At 38.3% G+C, this 22,184-nt stretch overlaps 1 protein-coding gene across 5 annotated transcripts in view; it reads left to right on the top strand.

Annotated features, from left to right (window-relative positions):
- Nucleotides 1-22,184, top strand: part of hspa12a (heat shock protein 12A) — a 55,764-nt gene that overhangs the window by 18,767 nt on the left and 14,813 nt on the right. For 2 of the 5 annotated variants that reach the window (XM_014002821.1, XM_014002803.1), the window contains exons 2-7: nt 4,864-4,940; nt 5,799-5,926; nt 10,613-10,799; nt 12,449-12,553; nt 12,819-12,935; nt 16,447-16,618. In XM_014002821.1, coding sequence (XP_013858275.1) covers nt 4,864-4,940; nt 5,799-5,926; nt 10,613-10,799; nt 12,449-12,553; nt 12,819-12,935; nt 16,447-16,618 — 786 coding nt within the window. Of the gene's footprint in view, nt 1-4,863; nt 4,941-5,798; nt 5,927-10,612; nt 10,800-12,448; nt 12,554-12,818; nt 12,936-16,446; nt 16,619-16,827; nt 16,843-22,184 lie in introns of all 5 variants that reach the window. The other 3 variants (XM_014002796.1, XM_014002788.1, XM_014002812.1) reach the window with 3 other exon arrangements.

Here is a 22,184-nt window from a genome sequence, read left to right as displayed (position 1 = left end):
ACTAAAAAAACAGGAGGGGAGGAGTCAGCTGAGCTCCTGTGTAGCAGAGCACAGAGAGGGAGAGAGACGAAGTAAACAAACAAGCAGGAAAATGAAACTTATCGTCCTCATTTTTTTTACCGACCTCAAAAAAATTTATCGTGCAATTAATTGATTTATTGACTATCGCGACAGGCCTAGGTGTGAAGCTCCTCGTTCGGATTTAAAGAGACAGCCTCAAAGCGAGTTGATCTGAGACAAACCTCAGAAAAGGGGTGAAAGAGGGGCTTGTGGAGTTACAATAATGAGGAATTCAGACCAAAGRTGTGCAGTTTCACTTTATATAGACCCCAAATGAATGATTTAAATGTGAAAATGAAGGACTTAAATGCTGATATGTCTCCTTTATTAAGATAATTTTTTTACTTCTACAGAAACCCATTTCAAAATGGCTGAATTAACTGTAAAATTTGGGTATGCTTCAGTTTTGACATTTTGCAAAGGAAAAAGTGGGGCGGACATCATTTATTTAACAYGATCAGGGTCTCCGCTCACACCAAAAAGAAGAGGAGTGAAGAAAATGGAAAAGGTACGATTAATAAAAGAAGCTGAATGCAGTTTTGTTCTGGAGATACAGAATGTGTGATAACGCTCACAAACCCATAGCTCWGTTTGTGTGTGTCTGTGCCCAGCATATGTTTTATGTCCATGTGTGCAGTGGCTGCAGCTGTTGTCTGGATGTTTCTGTCTGCCTGTAGGCTGACAGCCAAGTGGACGCAGTGAGCCAGGAAGAGGGGTGGGGGGCTCTCTCTTTTCTCTGCCTGCCATGAATGAATGGAACTGCAGATTGGATGAAGACACAGGACATTCTCTCCTCAAAYTCATTCTGAGGCCAGTCTCATGAATGCGTCGCTTTGATAGCTGATTTTTTTTATTTTTGTCCAGTATTGTTTCATCAAACTGAATTTAATGAGTCTCGTCTTCTGCTTTTGTAAGCATCAGTGGGAGCTTCGCTTTGTATCTGTCTGTGTTAATCTTCACCAAACAGCCTGCTATTATCATTATCTGTGTTGGTTTATTACAGAGATTAAAACATTGTATACTTAAGAATCCTAAGATTTTTTGAACTAAACGCATTAGAGACTGAAATATTGCAAGAACTTGTATTATTCACTCGCTTTGTGCCCACCTTTGCAGCCGCCCATGGTTCTGATTTACTTTACTGGAGTAAGTGTTTGAAATGTAGATGAGCAGATTAGGATCAGTGTTTTATTAATAAATCATTTTCCATCAACTGGACATTCAAGGCAGTAGCCCTGGATGTTTCTTCATAGGAGAGCTCCCATGCAGGTGCCAAAATACAGATCTAGTGCTCTTGATTTTCCAGAAACTTAAAGTGAAACAGGGTGGAGAATCCAGGGATGACACTGTGGAGGGAAACTCTGTCGCACAAATTTAGTGACCATGTCCAAAATTCATGTGGCAAGACTGAGCAACTAGTTTAGTAAAATTTGCAGCTTTGGTATTTGTACTTGTAAATGGACTTTATTTATATGGCGCCTTTCTATCCAACCAGGATACTCAAAACACTTCACACTACAATCTGTRCCCTCATTTMTCCATTCACAAAGCACTGTATTAGGTCTCTACAAAGCTAACATGTACAGTCRTCWSTGGAGACTAATCAGTGCCAGTCACATTCATACACCGATGGGACACACATCAGAGGCATTGGGGGTGAAGYATCTTGCCCAAGGACACAACAACTGAGACAGATGGATGGGGGATCGAACCGGTAACCTACCAGTTCAAGGACGACTCCCCTAACCACTCTTCCACAGCTGCCCCTGCAACTTGTAATTTTGTGAGTTGTACACCTTAGGTTACTTTCTGTCACTACATTGAGGCAAAATGTTTTGCAGTTGTCAACATTTAATCAGTTGTAAAAATGATTTGGTAAGTAATTATTTGAAGAGTACAACAAACAGGATGTCATAACTCTGAGAGGAAAATATATATATACTGAATATATTNTATTTGAAGAGTACAACAAACAGGATGTCATAACTCTGAGAGGAAAATATATATATACTGAATATATTATCATTATTTTTCATGTTAATACAAGTTCAGAATRCATTTCCTAATTTCTTGTGTATTTTTCCAAATTTTTATTAGGAGCAGTATATTGTTTGCTTTTATTCAGTCTATATTTTATAAAAACAAAGTAATTTTGTTAAGTACCATGGAGTAGGGTTGGGCATAATCATATCGTGTGCAATTATATGTCAGAAAAACATTAATCGATTATGTTTTTGGCACTTGACGATTAATACGATTAATACCATAAGGCAGAGTCCGCTCGGTGCTCCTCTCYGCRTCAAATATGACGAACATTTWAAAAAAGTTCTGTAATTTATYTATCAAGGTCTGTAGTTATGTCACAATTTGGAACAGATTTTTACAAAGAGCAAATCTTTCCCACTAAATTGGTCATGTGACCWGGACATAAGGGTGTCCAGGGACTCCAGGGGATTAATCATCAAATTAATCGTTATCAGCTAAATACCACAATTAATCACGATTAWTWTTTTTTTACCAATATTGCCCAACCCTACCATGGAGTATACCAGGCTGTAAAACATGCTATCAAAACAATTTTGCAGCTGACTTTAAGTCTTGAGGACACACAAGGARAAAGATATAGAACAGACAATGCAGGTACTGCCCAAAAGTGCATTTAAGTTTACAGTAGGATTTTACTGAAAACCAAAATATTTAGATTTTGTTTAAYATCTTGGATTAAACCTCTCACAGTAAACCTGATTTATTCTGCAGATTGTTCAGGAATTTAAAGGCTGAATGTGCAGTTTTAATAGTCTWGTTTGGTGTAGTTGGTGATACCACGTTTGAGATATTTACTACGAGATTATGTTTAATYGTGATTAGATTTTTTTTATAACCGTTGTGAAAAAAATAAAAAGTTCAGGTTGTAAAGGTGATTTTGGGAGTGGGCTTTAGGGGCCACAGAGAGACGAGCTGGATGGCAGCTAGATGGAGTCTAGCCACAGGTGGTCTGTAATTCTGCACCGTAATTGCTCAGCAAAGTGTATTACGGGTCTTCAGACCACTCATCCGCTCTGTAGGGGTGGACTAGAGAAAAGGGTGAGTGAGGCAGGAAAATAGGATGGATAACATGATGTCCCGTTGTGAGACAATTCTGCCAGACACTTACAATACATCAAGGGAGTATTATTATTGTATGCGTTCAAAGAACAATTTCAGTCAAGGCTATTAAGCCAGACTAATGAAAATGATGGTGGCAAATGGGGAGACAATCTCCAATTCAATTGAAATGTCATTGTGTTTTAAAGACAGGTGCAACAGACATTTTCTACTCTTTGAATGGAGAGCATGTTGTCATTCTGTTGCCCCGCACTGAAAGAACACTTTTTTCCCACTCCTCAGCCTTTTATTTCTTATGAGTTTTACAGAGTTTGAGGCAGGACTGAGCCTCCTGAGTAATCTGGTGTTGACTAACTGGCTTTGGGTCACTTTGTGTGAGCAGACACAAAGTGACCTCTGGTTAGTAACTTGAGTTTAATTACCAGCTCTACTCACTTGAAATTGTTTTTAAAAACTCTTTACTAGGGCTGGGTTCTGTTAACAAACTCACAATTCAGTTTGATTTCGATTTGATTCAGTATTTCTTTAAATGCTTCAAATATCAATTTCATAAGAAGAATAAGTACACAAAAAATCATTTAAGTCCCTGATTTATAAATTTTAGACATTTTTTCTTGCCCATAAACATAAATGGWATACATTAACTTTTTTTGAGAAATAAAATACTTACAAATAAAGCAGTAGCATAATAATACTTGTTCTAAATATGGAGTGCAAAGATAAACATGACCAACTGGACAGGGTATCACATTTGAATCATTGTTGAATTGGAAAAAACACAATTGCATTGCAATGATGAGTTGATATTTATACCCAACTCTGATTCCAGCTGTGCCTACATTATTGATCAGAGCTGTGTAAAAACTGCTGCAAAACTCAAATCTCCCAGAAGGGAATTATTACAACATGACTGAAGGCCTCTGAAAGTTCAGCTGTTCTCCAGGGACACGCCTAAAGCTTGTACCTGTTAGCCAATAAGCACKAAATATACAACCAGGGTAAAAGTGGTAAATATACACCTTATTTCAATCATTTCTAAAATTTGACCTAGCAGAAAATATGCTTACTAGGAACTGCTTTTTGGAATTCAAGGATCACAATTTCCRATTGTAGTTTTCTGGCAGTTCGCTGATCTTTAAAAAGTCTGACCTGTCGATTCCGATTTTGGTAAATATCARTTTTTTCAAATAACTGACACAGTGTTATAAGGTCAAAATAAACCTTCAATGTTCCAATCTTATTTTACTGAAAAACATTGAACAATACCCTTTTACAATACAAACTTGTTTTAACTGGACTTGTTTTAACTGGTAGTACTCACAGCAGAACAAAAGGGTACTACGGCTGATTTTCAGACCCTTGTTGAGGTAGATGAGAAGTCAATTTTTTCCAACAATTTTATCTAAACAGTCATCCTCCAATCTCCCAATATTAAGGAAATCTGTCCCTAATAATGATAAAAGCTATTTAAAATGAATTTAGAATTGTTTTATGTTTGCATGGTATCTCTCTGAATTATGATTGTATTGAATCATGAGGTGCCTAGATATTCRCACCCCTTATTTGAACACTATTTAAACCTTCACACCATTACCACATGGTTATTTTAGCACAATACAGTTGTGAAAAAATGTATACTGTATAATTTTATGTATTAACTTAACTGAATTAACTTTCAAACATGTTTTTCTTCTACAGATGCAATGGCAAATCCTTCTCCAGCAAAGAGTTTAGGTGACCCAGGAATCACTCCTTTGTCTCCCACACACATCCAGGTAAATATGCTACGTAAACACATTTCAATACTTCTGATTCTAATGAATGAGAGATAATATTAGCCCCACGTTTAAAAGTAATTGTTTTGACATTGAAGGCAAAGTCAAGTTTAAACTGGTTGAAAATAATTTCATAAATCTGTGATCATCCTTCAGACTGCTTAAAGTACAGCTTTGTTTTGAATTTAATGGGAGGAAAAAAATAAAATACATTTGTAATGTATATATATTTTTAAGTGACTCTTCCTGTGAAACATAATCAACAGAGTAGCAACAATATTACTACAGAAAGGGATTGATGAGTGAAAATGCAACACTGAAAATCCCTAAATATTACTGCAGATCAGTCACATATAGCCTGATAGAGTWAAGTAACAGTGGAGTAATCCTGCTGATGGCTGTACTTTATTAGTAAAAATTGTTATTTTTATTGAGTGTGTTGATATGGACTAATACAGTTCTCTCAMTCTGTTTACCTTTTGACAAAATAATTAATACATTTTTCCAAATAGTTTCCAGAGTCACACAGTGGGTTACAAAAGTTCTTTGGGATGTATTATTTTATTGCAGAATTTCTTGAAACTTATGTAGATTTCCATTTTGGTTGTAGGTAATGAACCAACACAAAAACCTTAGATTTAAAACTAAAACTTGTTTTAAACATAAAACTAAAAAAAATGAGTGTTTGCCTAAGTATTATCTTCTCCATCCTGACCCTAAAATTGTTTAATATAAAGATCCCATCCCCTGATATTTCTTTCTTAATRCAATAAAACATGTTTTTTTACTTCCTGCATGCTGCTGGAGCTGATTCAGTTAAAGCCCGGTGTGTGACTGCTGTTTCTCCTCTGCCTGCAGCAGAATGACACAGACCAGGTGCAGTCAGGACCATCCTTTGTGGTAGTGGTCGCCATCGACTTCGGCACCACATCCAGCGGTTATGCCTACGCCTTCACGAAGGAGCCCGAGTGCATTCACACCATGAGGTGAGCCAACACTGCAATGCAGACATTCACCAGGGGGAAGAGTTGGGGGGAGGTGGGATGCTGAGTCCACRTCAGCACAATATCACACTGCTGACTAATGTTTACAGAAAAAGATTCTGATGATGGTATAGAATATATTCAATATTTGTTGAAGCAGAAATATGTTTAAACAGAAAASGTCATTCATGTCAGCTGTTTAACATATTATAAATTACCTATCCATTGCTGGAAAAGCAACACAGCCTGTGTTCATACGATCKGATCACCTGCTCTACTGAGTTATGTGACATTGTGACTTGAAACAGCAATTTCCTGATTTTAATTGGTTTATCGAGCTCTGCAAAGAACAGCAATTAACTAGTCATTGCCATGGATTTGTAAACTAATGCTGAGTGTTTAGGTCATAAAGGAGGAGAGAAATGCTTGTCTCGTTGAATGTTTGGCCGTGTTTTACACCTTCTATTATAAACAAATTGAGTTTTGTTAGAAAAAAAACCCCAAAAGGTTTAAAAAAACAAACAAAAAAACATTTTTCCAATTGGACATTTTTTAAAAGTCACTTTTTGTTGGATCCATGTGGTATTGAAATATTGAACTTTAGGTCATATTCACAGCTGACACATTTGCTCCGCTTTAAACGGACCAGAGTTCGTTTCCAGCGTTGGCCCGGACCTTTTGTGCAGGTGTGAATACACTCATGTGAACTCTGGTGCAGATCAAACAACCGGACCGAGACCCGCTTTTTGAGGTGGTCTCGGTCTGCTTCCAAACGAACTCTGGTGTGGTTCACTTCAGTTCACTTCTGGTGTGAATACAGACCGGACTTGAACCGAACCAATTGCATAAAACGTGAGCCTCACAGGCCACCATTGCTGAGCTAAATAAACTGAAATCATACCTGTTTCGTCGTCTCCTGTTAGCAGCTCTGCTGGCAGCATGAAGTGGGTCAGAACACGCAGAGCACCTCGTCTCCTTTGGGTTGCGGGACACATTTACTGNATTTTTCCAATTGGACATTTTTTAAAAGTCACTTTTTGTTGGATCCATGTGGTATTGAAATATTGAACTTTAGGTCATATTCACAGCTGACACATATGGTCCGCTTTAAACGAACCAGAGTTCGTTTCCAGCGTTGGTCCGGACCTTTTGTGCAGGTGTGAATACACTCGTGTGAACTCTGGTGCAGATCAAACAACCGGACCGAGACCCGCTTTTTTAGGCGGTCTCAGTCCGCTTCCAAAAGAACTCTGGTGTGGTTCACTTCAGTTCACTTCTGGTGTGAATACAGACTGGACTTGAACCGAACCAATTGCATAAAACATGAGCCTCACAGGCACATGTTTTATATTGCTGAGCTAAATAAACTGAAATCATACCTGTTTCGTCGTCTCTGTTAGCAGCTCTGCTGGCTGCATGAAGTGGGTCAGAACACGCAGAGCACCTCGTCTCCTTTGGGTTGCGGGACACATTTACTGACGTTGCTCCAAAATTAGAATTTCATCACGAAACCACCATTAAATTAATTAAATAATCTGGTTTTGATATTTTAAATGGTATTGCAGTTGTACTAACAGCATAAATATGCACATCAGAACCGCAGCATGCAGGACTTCCATGTTTTTTTCTGGGTCTGTGTGCTCAGTCCCGCACCCCCGTCCTTTCTGTCGAGTGGGAGCAATGATCGTCAGCCTCGTGGCTTTGTTTACAAGTTATAGTTTGTTTGCAGAAAAGCACAATGTGAATGCAAACTGCAACAAACGAAAAAAATAAAGTCCACTTTTGGTCCGGACCAAACAAGCGTACCAAAGGACTTTCCTGGTCTGAATACACCCTTAGAAATAAGGTTGTAGCAGCCAACTGTGTTCAAGTCCCGTTTCACTTTTTACCATAGAAACCACAACAACAATGGAGCAGTTTTTCTAGTCTTTTTCTGCTCTAGACCAGTTTATGTGTTCAACAATTAACTATTAAAGYCAACATCTCATTTGGGCTACGGCTGTTGAAAACTAGTTTGCAAATGGCATTTTGAGAGAGAGTCTTATTGCCATTTAAACACAGAAAAAATTGTGCAACATTTTCTCAGTATTCTCACAGAATTGTTTGTGTGAGCTCTAAAACTCTAGTTTGACACCTGGATAGGACAATAACATGCACAGCCAGAATGCACACAAAAATAAACCATGATTTTTTAAACCTGGCTGCACCAAACATGGCCACATGATGGTGGGGTGGGGTGGTGGGTTGGTTAATGCCAAAAAAGAAAAAGACTGGCACACGACTTTGCATGACGCAGAATATGAACCACATTTTCATCTGTTCGAATGATCTGGCGTTATTTAAATTAAAAYGACTACCTGCTKTGAAATTCTTGGGGGGTRTGCCCCCCCTTCATATAATGGTCGGGGAAACACTGCCTTCACACTGCCAGTGTGAACTGCGTTTTTTCTGCCTCTGTGTCTATCTAAAGGCCCTGTCACACTAGACAACTTATGCCAATTTATGAACATTTTAAAGATGCCTACGTTGAAGATGGAATTGAAAAAATCAACAGGAAGCTTTTTTTTTAATAAATTCATTCATTTCGGTGTGTACATAATGTAATTCAAACAAATTGATCAAATATATAACTTTTATTAGCAATTTAGAAGTAAAAAATGTTTCATAAGTTGGCATGTTATGCCTTGTCTGGGAGCAACCAGGACATAACAAAAGGGGGARAAATTCCCAAACACTGCACCATTCAACAAATAGAAAAACTAAAAAAGGAGCCACTGGGAAACTGTTTCGTCATCACCCCTCAGCTCATCTCTATGCCKTTTCCTCATCAATAGGTAGCCAATCCTTGTTCAGCTCCTGGTCTCAATCTTCCATTCATGGACGGCACCTGGAAACTAATTTGCATACAAAATAATCCCAAAACACGCACGCACGCACACACACACACAAAACAAAATACGACAGCAGTCGTAACAGGCATAAGTTGTCTAGTGTGACAGGCCTTTAGGAAGAGGACAAAAGAACAAGAAGAAAAGGTTAACCCTCATAAGCTAGCTATAATATTTCTCTTTCTACATAACTTTTTTTTCTTGGATTTTAAGAACTTTTATAGTTGAATCTGCACATACAGCACAAGATGAGTGTTTTTATTTTGACTGAAACATCCCATTGCAACGTCTCTGATTTTACTCWACAGATGTACAGTTTATGTTCTTCCATGTAGACAAGAAAGCAGGTTTTTGTAAAGTTAAAGTAAGTTGGTGGACTTTGTGTGTACATCAGTAATTTGGAGTCCAGCTGTGTAACAGTCTTAATTTGTTACATCTCACTGTTTATCAACTGGCCACAAGTTTTCACTACCTCCATGGTGATGGCGAACATTTTTACCAGGACTAACAGCACTTACACCAARCCTTCGTCAAACTGTTTGTACAAATAAAAGCAAATTATACTAAAAGTTTAAACTCTTCAGTCAACATACTATTAGTTTACCCACTTTCCAGCCAGAGGAGCTAAGGCACTAGATCGGATGCATGCAGCTTTCAAAGCAGCTCACCGTTGAAATCCCTAAGGTCTTGATCAGATTTCAGTGAAGCATTTCCCAGCATACTGAACAGTAATAAGATTCAGGCTATAAAAAGCAGATCAGGGTCYGGCATGGCATGAGGATGTAACTGCGTAATTTCAGGATTGTTTTTTTCTGCACTGATTGGCACAGGGGCCTGCCACACATGATGACCACACTGATAATGGTATGTTTACAWTGATTGTGTCACTGGCTACAGTCATCAAGACATACAAGACCTACACCAGCCAAATCAGAGGCTATAGTTGATATTGATCTCAACATTACAAAAAAAGTATCATTAAAAACACAAATTCCCAACAAAACATCTATGGAAACATTYGAATTTTAAATGAAGATCCCATTTATGTCCTGTTTATTTTAGAAGCATTTTGTTACAATCTGTTAAATTAGATCTTTGTCACGTCAGGTGCTCCTTATGAATTAACCTTTACAGTCCCATGACAGGCTTCTCCCACAAAGGAGACYCATAATAACTGACCTCAAGTCATCCCAAAATACTCCAGAAGGACATTTAACTGAAGGACACWGTCCGCATAACTTTTCACAGAGTTACGTAACTGATGTGAACTAAGGCTTCCATCCATTATATTTTGCTTTATCCAGAGTCGRAGGTCCAGACCTCTCTTTCCACTGCCATCTCTTCCAGCTGTTCTGGAAGGATTCCAAGGYGTTCCCGGGCCAGATGAGAGATATAGTCTCTCCAGCATGCCTTGGGCCTTCCTCGGAATCTCCTTCCAGTCAGACATGCCTGAAGCACCTCCAYAGGGAGACATCCTTACCTGACTTAGTCCAACTCCCCTCCTGAAAAGGTTTTATYTACTGCCRGCAATGCAAACCAAACTCTTTCACTTTTTTATTAAGACTAAATGKCCCATAACAATGGACCCACAATYCTAYACTCACGAAACACCCWCCACAGTGTACCTCAAAAAACACAGTGGTATGCCATCTCCAAGTCGACAAAACTAGGACTTCCCTTTAGAAAGAATTGTTGAGCTTATATTCAAATGATGTTTGGTTGGTTGATGTTGATGAATTTAAAAACCCAAATATTTTCAATCTTCTGGTCATTAATGGATAACTGACTTGTCTCTTTCTAGGCGTTGGGAAGGTGGAGACCCTGGTGTGTCCAATCAAAAGACTCCCACCACCATCCTCCTGACTCCAGACAGGAAGTTCCACAGCTTCGGCTACGCTGCTCGGGATTTCTACCATGATTTGGACCCCAGCGAGTCCAAACACTGGCTCTATCTGGAAAAATTCAAAATGAAGCTTCACACCACTGCAGTGAGAATACAGATATATTGAATTCCTGTGCTGCATGATCAATAAACGTTTGTCAGCTCTGTGGGTAATTCGTCTTGCTAGCAGCAGCAGTCTGACTGCGCAGTGACTGTCTCTCCTTGGCTGGTGGGATATGTTGTGTTGCTGCAGGATGAGGCTGAGCTGATACTGCAGCAGAGTGCCGACTTTTTATATTTATTGCCTTGTGATAGACTTTTCTGACAATCATACATGCACTGCATACACACAGTGCTGTTCATATCTTGTCATTAAAAGGTGCGCTCTAATAGTTTTGCTTCTGTATAAGTGTGAGAATGATTATTTTATRAACCACCAGAAGGATAGGCTATGATATGGATATGATAGGATATGAAGTCAAAACTCAAATCTATCAAGTCAAATCTATCTGTCTTTTAGCCAAATATATCTTCATCCACTGAACATATTGTATTGAAACTCTCAAAATAATAATTGAATGTACACCTACAACTGGTTAACTTTTGGAGCAAACCCAATTCAATCTGTTTGCCACAGCCAACTGACCTTCAAAAACATAAATATATCATTAATTCAATTAGTTTYACACACATTGAGCTAAATTTAGGAAAAATTAAAATGTATCCAACACATATTCTGAGTGCTRTCCAGTTTGCAAGATATTTGCTTAAAATTTTACTATTAAGATASGGATGCCATGATTAGTCGACTGGTCACGATGATATTCTCTCCAAAATGCTTTGACACCTTCCACTGCCACATCTGCCTTTCTGTCCTGTACACACATGTTCAGTAGTGGTAACTGGGGTAGGCCATGGACGTCACAAAACATTATACAGACAGGCTCTGGTATCATGGCGTCACGGCAACTGAGCTCAAAAGTGTGGGATCATTTTAAGAAAATGAAAGAGAAACCTGTGCAATATCTGCAGAGCAGAACTTGCCTTCCACGACAGTTATTTTTAGTTAGCATATAGCTAAAATCTAACCTTGGTTATATAACAGCAGCTGCATTCTTGCACGATAAGCTGTGTGTTTTATATTCAATTAACGTATGATCTGATTAGTCGACTAATCGAAAAAAAAATCTGTGATTAGTCGACAATAAAAATATTCGTTTGTGGCAGCCCTAGTTGAAGACGGCACTTTTTGTCTGTCAGCAATATATTTAGTGAACCACTGTTGGTGAAACTTTCAAAATGTTCTGATTGTACATCTAGAACTCACCTAGAACTTAACTTTTTGAGTCGATCCAATTCACGTTGCCTGTCACGGATGATCAAAACAAGCTAGTCACAGCCAGCATCACAACTAGAGGAGTTTTTTTATCTTTTCTGACAGATTTTTTAGTTTTTAGTGTAGTATTTTTAAGCTCTCTTAAAGCTGAGAGTAATAGGAAGCTGCTGATCTGCTGAATCTTGTTTTTAGGCATCCTATCTACACTCAGGGGTAAATGCTGCATTTGTTTTTGTCTTTGCCTCAAATCAGAGTTAGCCTGAAGCTTTTACCCTTTAGCCCTGAGAACATCATCAGAAGCTCAGAATTGGTCACAAAAATGTCTCACTAGATCCCMTCCTTGTGATATTTTTCAATACTAGGATGAATTATTCTTTATTCCATCACTTCTTACTTTTACTATCTCTCTTTGCCATCAGAATCTGTCCATCGACACTGACATCCACGCAGCTAATGGAAAACGAGTGAAAGCTCTGGACATCTTTGCWTACGCACTGGCTTTCTTCAAGGAGCAAGCATTAAAGGTGACACATGCCTATCTATGCAACACACTTTTTTTTCTTTAGCCATCCACATGGCTTCAGTGTAAACAAAGTATTTATCAGCCTAAAACAATGAAAGCMTCTTAGTGAATAGGAGCAGGTCTAACTTTTGGTGGCAATATGTCTTGTGAAGCAAACATACAACTGATCAGAAATAAGTGAAACAATCAGGAACAGTACAGTAACTTCTCAGAATATAGGTGTACATGTGTATTTGTCATTTTCTGTTTTTAACTCTGTTCCACAGGAGCTGAGTGATCAGACAGGCAGTGAGTTTGACAACAAYGATGTGAGATGGGTGATCACGGTTCCTGCTATCTGGAAGATGCCTGCAAAGCAGTTCATGAGGGAAGCAGCCTATAAGGTGGGTGGGCTTGGGTGGTATGATGATACCGTGGTATACCTCTGTACCAAAATATGGTGACTGTATTAAAAAAATTATGAGGATATATTAACCCTTTGGAGCCTGGTCACATGACCTATTTAAATCACTCTAGCCAGAAAGATTCACCTTCTCTGAGACTCTTTCAATTTGTGTCAAAACACCAGTTTTTAAGTAGTGATGACAGGCCAAATAAAACCGGAGTTATGATAAATGGCATACGCCACTTGTTTTTCCTTGTTTTTCCTATTTGATGTGCATTGAGGCCCATTGAGGTTATTTGGCAAATGCCAAAAAGACTACAGGAAGAAGACAATGAGAAGACGTGAACATTGAATGAAGTTTGTTGATGATGGAGAAACAGCAAGAGTGGAGAAAGTAACACGCCACAGCCCCATGCCCCGCCTCTTTTGAAATGCAAATCAAAAAATAAGGACTGTTTTGGCACAAGGGTGCTCGAATGGTGCTGCAGTGGCACAGCAGTTAAGACTCCTACACGCCTGGCATACATAAATACAGCATATAGTCACCTACAGACTGGGGTGGAGGAYACAGAGGGAGAGTTTGGTCAGCTGAAAAAGGGGGAGGCACAGCGAGTTAAAATCATAAATCCTTCACTCATAATCCAATTTATCTCTTCACACCACCAGGAGAACGCTGTGATTGTGCAACATTCAGCCAACTTCGCTTRTTTGAGTCTTTCAGAGGTTTGAGACTGGAACAGGGGTTCAGCTTCCAGTGACCCTAAACACAACTTTGTAGCAACTCCTRTGTTTAAAGGAGAAAAAGTTAAATGTCCTGGAATGACCCAGAGAGCCTCYATTGACTTTGTCTTGTGAATACATAGCACTTTTTTTTTTTGTTTTTAAGTATCTAAATCTAATGTTTTCTTCTATTTAATCTCATTAATCTGAACTATATTTGTAGAATAATTATTAAAGGACTGGTTGTACAACTACAATACAAAAAGATTATGGGGCAGTGTGGTAATGAATGCATTAGCAACTCACTGTATGTACTGCTTGGACACAAGTGTTATTTAGACTCCCTGTATATGGTAATAGAGATTTTTGCACCCATGTGTTTAAGTGTTCAGAGCATCAGTGTGTGTGGTCACTGGGGTGTGGCTGTCTGCAGTAGTAAAAGAGGAGAGAGGCGAGGGAGGGGCAGAGGAGAAACACAGGACATGAGCGTGTGTGGAAGGAAAACATCCCCACCTTCTCTAGCTTAGCATAAATTATTAACCAGAGTAGTCAGATTTGACCTGTATTACTTCCTGTTGCGTACATGTAGAGATCAACATCAGTCCTCCAAATCAAAATAAAAAAAGAACATCTTTGGACTTTACATTTACGGACTCCATTCGGATTGTCGAAATRATGTTTGTGTAACAGGAGCTGTATGTGACGTGCTCGGGACAAACCTGCTCTCTGCCTTATGATGATGCTGTGAAAGAGAAGAGGAGGGATGCAGAAGATGAAGCAGAATCGCTGCACGAAGKGGGAGATGTTTTAGCTGATACAAGCAGTGAGGGCTGCAGGAAGGATGGAGGGATGAGCAGATGGAGAGAGGAAGTGATTACGTTCAAAAACGGGGGGTGGGGGGGTAGCTACAGTGCTACAGTGACTCAGCATCGAGCTCTGAGAGTCATTTGATTGGCTGTCCACAGAGGACAGAGGGGGGAGGGAGGAYGAACAGCGAGTAACGACTCATCTTCTCTATCTAAATCATCCCTCAGTCCTGCAGGTGTTAGACTCATCCTTCAGCATCCTCCCTTTTATTTTACCCTCCTTCACACCCTTCGCTGCTCCGCATCTTTAAGAAATGTACTACTAATCAAGCTAAATTTTGTAGGGAAAGAAAAACTGAAACAATCAAAATAAAAGCATGTGGAACCAGAAAAACAGATTTTTCTATAAAAGAACTGAGTGCCAAATGACTGTGGTAAGGAGGTAAATATGGATGTGTATCAACTCTTAACTCGCTGTGCAAATGGAGCAGACAAAAATACCATTTGCCATGCTGGTTTTGTCTAATGTTTACTTTTGACTTTCCCACTTCCTGTCTACTCTGGCACAGATGCACATCTGAAACTAGAGCAACATATTAAGAGTAAAGGTAAAGTGTTGTATGACAGTTTAGACTGAGGTTGCTTTCAAAATCATCAAATTTAGCACTCCACACAAAAGTGTCCTTCATCAGATTAAAAATAAAACAGATTTGTGACGCTCAGGCTGCCATAATAAAAATTTGATTTGGAAAAAAGTACATTTGGGCCATTTTTACCTGCAGTGTGAATGTAGCCTAAATTGGTAAAACTAAAATGATCTAAGGCTAAAATCAGCAAAACAACAGGTGAAAGTTGAAATTAGCAAAATAGTAACTAAAAGATAAAACCTGCAAAACAAAACATAAAAGCTGAAGTTAGTAAAACAGTAGCTAAAACCTAAAAGAATGAGAAATAGCTAAATAACAAAAATTAACAAGCATGTGTGGAAGGAAAACATCCCCCCTTCTCTAGCTTAGCATAAATTATTAACCAGAGTAGTCAGATGCCTAGTTTTAACAAGCTAAAACTAGGCATATTATACATAATCTAAAATCAGCAAAGTAGTATTTAAAAGCTGAAATTAGCAAAACAGTAGCTAAAAGTTTGAATGAAGCAAGTATGGTAAACTAATGTAGATTTCAAWAAGCACACAAAGTTTTACAAGAATTCGAAGAGTTCAGAATTTATTTCAGTTGGAGAAAATGTGAGAAACATTTACAACAGCTAAAGATCGTAGCCATAATGTTACACGGTTAGCTGAAAACTTAGCTAAATGGTTAAAACAGCTGAATGTGTCCTAAAAGAGTAGCAGTCCAAACAATGTAGAGATGAAACCATAAACAACTGTCTATGGTTTGAATGCTGACTCAGCATTTACACAAAGAGCTGCAGTAATGCTTAGATACGATAAAGGCTTTATTTGAAGAAATGTCATTTATAGCAGGTACTTTTTTTTTCTTTCAAATTTTGTTGTTCCAAAATAACCCAGTAAAGTTTTGCTCTTTAATCCTTTGTTGTAATATTGTCTGAGATTTGTCCTGTTTTATTTTCACATGAACAAAAGTCTGCACCCAGACAATTCCACTGCTACACCTGCTCATATTCAGCTCTCATCAGCTGTCGCCAACTTCCAGGGTTAGCTTGTAAAGTTACAAACTCTGTGTTGCTGTGATGGATCTCATACATTGTGCTTAGTGGCTCACTGGTGGTCTGATTGTGCAGGTTTTCTGCCTAAACTGTGTAAATCAGTCAACCGGCAGAAAGGTTAAAACGAAAACAAGCAGAAACCAAACAAACTGTAGGAGAGAGGAAGGTTATTGGTATAAGAGAGGCAGACAGAGGCTCAAAGTGTTTTTAAAAAGTCCAGCTTTGGCTGATGTTCGAGCACAGATTAAGGAATTATTTAATCTTGTGGGTCGTGTTGTCTCATCCGTCCCTCTGCAGTCCGGTCTGGTGTCTCGTGAAAACCCAGAGCAGCTGATCATCGCTTTAGAGCCGGAAGCAGCRTCAATCTATTGCCGCAAGCTCCGCCTCCATCAGATGGTTGATCTGGGGACGCAGACCACCCAGAACGGTTTTAGCCCCAACGAAAACGTGGGGAGTGGAATGACCCAAGGTATGTCCCACCAGCATTCACATTAAATAATTCCAGTTAGAGAAACACCCTGAAGGTGCCTTCATATAGTACAGTATGTCACTTCAGATTCAATACTACATTGATGAGTCATATTTTCTTTTACTGTATCAAGTCTAAGTTACTACAGCCTCATTTATACTGACATAATAACCTGTTTTCTTCCTGCTGAATGTGGTTTCCTGCTATAGTGTCTCCTGGCCATGGTAAATAACATTTCACAATCAGACACAAATTGCATGAAGGCACACTGACTTTTCCCTTCATTTGAACCATCACCTTCAACTTGCTTTTGCTTCTTTTCTTACAATCCTGAAATAACTAAACTCATATTACCATTAGAAATGTAATGCTAAATTATTAGCAGTCAGAACAAGTATTATAGTTCTGTGTTAATATGTACAATATGTATGGGATGAAGTGGATAATACCTGGATGGATAAAGGATGGATGAGTCATGTTTACATCGTCCCATAGCGTATAAGTGAAACTAAAGTATAATTATCTTTCAATTCAAAGAGTTTTACATAGCGGACTCATTAAATATTATCTGATCAGTCAAATCTAACCTCAAGTGTRCAAAAACACACAACAGATTCCATCATTTCAATATTTATTAAACAAAAATATGTTAAAAAGGATACGACAAACTAAGTCGCCACCATGATGTTTTCTGTATGACTTTATTAGTCTCATATTCTTGTGATGAAATTTTGTCCCACTCTTCTTTATAACATTGCTTTAGTTCATTGATGTTTGCAGATGTTTGTTTCTGCACAGCTCTCTTAAGGTCCCAGCACAGCATTTTAAATAGTCTGGACTTTAATTTGATTGTCGTAACACCTTGTTTTTKTTTKTTTTGTTTGTTTGTTTTTTAGCCATACTGCTGTTTTGGAACAAACGAATTAATAATTGATTCAATGAGCGTAAGGTGCCCAAGTCCTGTCTAAGTTTGGGYAATATTGGCCAAAAAAATTAAACATGATTCTTTATGGCTTTTAGCCAAGAATTAAAATGATCTGTCCAAAAGACATTGTTGCAGAAATCATTCAGGTGCAGCTTTGCTTGGCACCTGACCTTGGGATGAATTTTCTTGAACACACACTCCTTGGAARATTGGCAACTGTCCTAACCGTTTTGCTGAATAAATAATAACATGGTGGAATSTATTATGTGATTTGCACTTCAGGTTAGATTGAAATAATTTTATAATCTAGGAAAGCGAAACATCTCTTTCATTATATCACTGACATAAAATACTTGAACTAAAATACAATATACTTATTTTTCCCTCCATGACTGTAAGTCAAATAAATAATCACAATCATGTGAAGCAGCAACAGCAAACCCAGAACCTCATCCTTTCTTTTGTTTTCCCCCTTCAGTTTTTTCTTTTTTCTTTTTTTCTTTTTTTTTTTCTTTTTATTTTTTGGTGGAAAGTTTTTGTCCCCACCCCATCAAGAATTACAGTATCTATAAATTTGATAAATTCGACATTTGTGGGCAGAATTGCAATCTAATGCAATTTGGCGCCTGCTCACAAATCATAAACCATGCTTGAAAAGTGTGCAAGTCTGCAACTAAGATTACAAAATTGTGCTGAACTACAAAAACGCACAGAACTATTTATTTTTATGATTCACCAAAGCCACAATTTACCAAACAGACATACTGATAAATTGTCTGGAAAACTTTATTTGCAATGWGTCATTTCATGCAAAGCTTTGTCTYTGAAGTACATTTAAACACTTCCTTCTGTAAATGTTATCCTCTGAATATGTCACAACATCTACGAACCAAGGCCGGGCCAGTTCACTGCATTTCTGTACCAACATCTTAAATCTTACCAAAACTTATTTTACAGAAACAAAATGAGAGTTCATTTGCCTCTGTCTTCTATGTAAACTCACAGTTTTTGTTTGCATGCAAGTAAACCAAGTCTTGAAAACAAATGATCCCATCTTTTCACTTTTTTTTCTCACAAGTGTTTTCTTGAGTTCCATGCCCCTGAGTATGTTTTATAGAAATATGCAAAAAAAAAAAAAACATCTCTAGCACTCAAATAAATGATTGTCAAAGATATTTGAGTTGCATTTTTGTCTCAAAACCTTTTTACGAACCAAAGTTTAAAGGATATATTTTATGACCATTATTCACAAGTAAAGATTATTTTCTAAAATATTAATAAAATGTAACAATCTTTGGCCTTGTTGTAAAATAATGTATAGATACAGTAGCTATAGATTTTCAATAAATGCAAATGTATGTACAATATAAAATCTATCGTGTACGGAGCCCGTGAGGGGACATGGGAGATTTTTTTTTTTCATTTGCGTTCTCACGCAATAGTAATGCGTTACCTCGCAATACCTTTTGCATTCCCCCGCAAAAGTCGTTTATCACTGTTGTGCCTGCTGGTTTATTAACAAACTCACATGCTCACCATTAGCGAGTTAGCCAACTACTTTAATTCAGCTTCGGAATGAATATATCACACAGCCACGCATGGAAGTACAATATTTTAACACGGTGCAGCCACGCAATATCAATGTCAATTTCACAAACTTATGGCGACATATTCTRTTTTGGTAACTGGATATTTCAAATAAAAGTCTGAATTAATTCAGTTCATACAAAACAAACTTTTGTKTTGGTATKCAAAACAATATTGCGAGGGAATRCAAACGTTTTCAARGTAAYRCAAAAAGTATTGCGAGGTAACGCAAATGTATTGCARAATATTGCAAAAGTATTGTGTGGGAACGCAAAAGAAAAAAATCCCTCCATGTCCCCTCGCGGGCTCCGTAATCTTGTCATCTGGTCTGGATTAGTACTCAGCCAGAGTAGTTCCACTTTTTGTAAAGAATGCAGTGTTAGGCCTCCCTCACACTGGAGGACGACCCCAAACGACATACAAAATAAACTGTAAATGGTCTTCTAAGACTTTGGTGAGGTTTTTAGAGACACATAAAAATGCACCAGCCTCCTTGTTCCGTGTAATAGGTAGTGGAGGGTTTTAAGCTCACACATTGTCTTTAGGCAGATGGTGGCCRTTTATTATTGTAGTGGCAGCATATTGGAGTCATAGCTGGAGTTTGGTGGAACATAGTTGCAGTTGTGGAAGCATCTATGAGGTGTCGGTCCGTATTGGCGTGGCCAAGTTGGCGTATCGTCTCGTCTACACTGCAGTCATGTCTACACTTCACATGCACTTAACCAACGACTTTAATGATTCATTCTTGCTCCTTATGTGCCAATATATGTTGTCCCATGCTCAGTTTTATTGGACACAAATTATAAAGCTCATATTCCATTTCGGGTCAGGCTTACAGGACAAGGAAAGAACAAGGGTGGGCATACTGTAGTTGAGGTTCTGCACAGAAAACCCCTTAAGTACATCTTTACATTCTACTGAATGATATTTCCTCTTYGACAGGCTGAAACCAGCAAGGTTAGACTTGGACATTCAATGCTTCAACCCCAGAGTTTTTTTTAACAATCCCACAACTGGCCAAACAGGTAGTATAATTGTAGGAGTGTGCTGTTGATGGCTAGAGCTTTGTGAGTGTGCTACAAAGCATCTCTGGGCCACAACATATTAGGGGAGTACTGAGAATGTATCAGTGTCTTGATTACCTTCACACTAAAGAGGGTTTTCCAAATTTTCTGTGATCTAGCTGTGATATAAAAGGTTTTGAAGAGGGAAAGGAGCTTACATTTGTATCATGTTGATCTTAACCTACAGGTTGTGTTCTAAATATTTCAGGTATTTCATCCTGGTGATAAATTGTATATTTTCTTATTTTAAAAAAGACTTTTTGATGTGAACTAAACTTAATGATGTAACTTCATGACTGTAAGAGCAAAATCTGCTTTTATTTTGTGGTGGATTTTGTTGTCTCTCTAGACAATGATTGTTTGGTCAGATCACTTTGTACAGTTTGAATTATCCTAATAATGATTGCAAAACTTTTAAAATGKAAACCCATTCTTTAAACTGTCTCAGGATGTAAGTAATGCTGGTGTATTGATATTGTTCCTGGAATGTTAGAGTGATGTAATGTGAATAGTCGACCTCTCTCATGCCCCTGGTGCAGATAATGTGAGTTGAATAGTTGGCCTTCATTTTTTTCTCTTTTTGTCAGTGTAGCAGGAAATGTCCCCCTGACATCTATATTCTCCAGGTTTTCCTGTTCAGACAGTAAACTTCAGTTCTCATAGTTTTAATATCCTCAATCATCAGTGATATGTAGTTGTCATACTGCTACAACTGAGGGGTCAAAGGCTTCATTGCATTTTATTGAGATTGCATTTTCTAAATAGTTTTGTTTTAGCTTTTATGTTAAGATATTATAACTTAATTTACATCTGTCAGTGGTCTCCTTTACTAGTGTTCTTAACATTTCTGTTGCCCTAAGGTCAAAACAACCTACGAGTCCTCGTTTTAAAAATGGGGCCTTGTGGGTCTTTTTGACCCAAGGGTAGTTGGAGGATTAAAGTGTACTACTTTTCTTGGTTGACCCAGCTAATGATCCTGTAACAAACACAACCACACCTTTTTCCTACCAAGATTGTATTTGAAGATTTTGAAAATCAGGACAGGGAAGTAATTTTTTTTTTGTCTGGTCATGGTCAGGCTTACTGGACATGGAAAGTTTACTTCTGGTCAAGTAACCAAAGGTCTGTTACGGATGGCCTGATAGCTGAAGAAGAAGAAAGCAGAGAACATCTTTCTCGAGGCTTACTGATAGAGAAATCATCTTCCAGTTAGAGCATCGGGTGTTTAATCGTCTGTATTTCAAGTCTGCCAATGCGTTTCTGGGCAAGATGCTACACTTCCCTATTCCTCTCAGCTGTCCCTTGTAACAAGGTGAAAATGGCTAAGCGTTGGTGTAGAATATTTACCATTTAATTTAGGATGAATGACATGGTGGCAGAGGTGAGTTGGCTAGTTTAGTGTCTCTGTTCAAGAACTTGTTAGGGAGGTTAAGGGATTGGGGAACAAAAATATGTCATGATATTTGACAACTACAAACAGGCAGTTCAGAGGCCAGTGGTCTTGAGAACAGGTAGACTGACAAAAATATTATTGGGCTACTGGTTAAAAGTTATSTTAGGCTGTGTCCAAAACGGCAGGCCGGGTCCTCCAGAGGCCGAATTTGTCAGCCACATATGTCACAGCGCCACGACGAAGGCCGTCCAAAACTGAAGACTCCTTTGATGCGGCCAACAAATGTGTCCTTCCTTTGGCCCGAATTGAAGGACTGGTCAGATAGATCCTTCCCGGCCGGCCCAGAATATCCCATAATGCATTGCGGCCCAACCGGAGATTTTTTATGCTAGCAATGGCGGACGAAGCAAGAGAAAAGAATATGTTTTAATTAAAAATATGGCGATATAAAATTACAAATTTTCTAACGGTTGTAATTCTAATAATTTCATTGTTTGTGTAGACATGTTTTTAAATATTATTTTTGTCATAAAAAAACGCGAAATAAACACGCACGTAGGGCGGGTCGATTAGTTCTTCAGGCCAGTACCAAAAAAA

Source organism: Austrofundulus limnaeus, unplaced genomic scaffold (assembly GCF_001266775.1).
Source record: "Austrofundulus limnaeus strain Quisiro unplaced genomic scaffold, Austrofundulus_limnaeus-1.0 Scaffold0, whole genome shotgun sequence".
Lineage (NCBI taxonomy): Eukaryota > Metazoa > Chordata > Actinopteri > Cyprinodontiformes > Rivulidae > Austrofundulus > Austrofundulus limnaeus.
The sequence above is the reverse complement of the archived record's forward strand: the minus strand, read 5'-3'. Positions and strand labels throughout refer to the sequence as shown.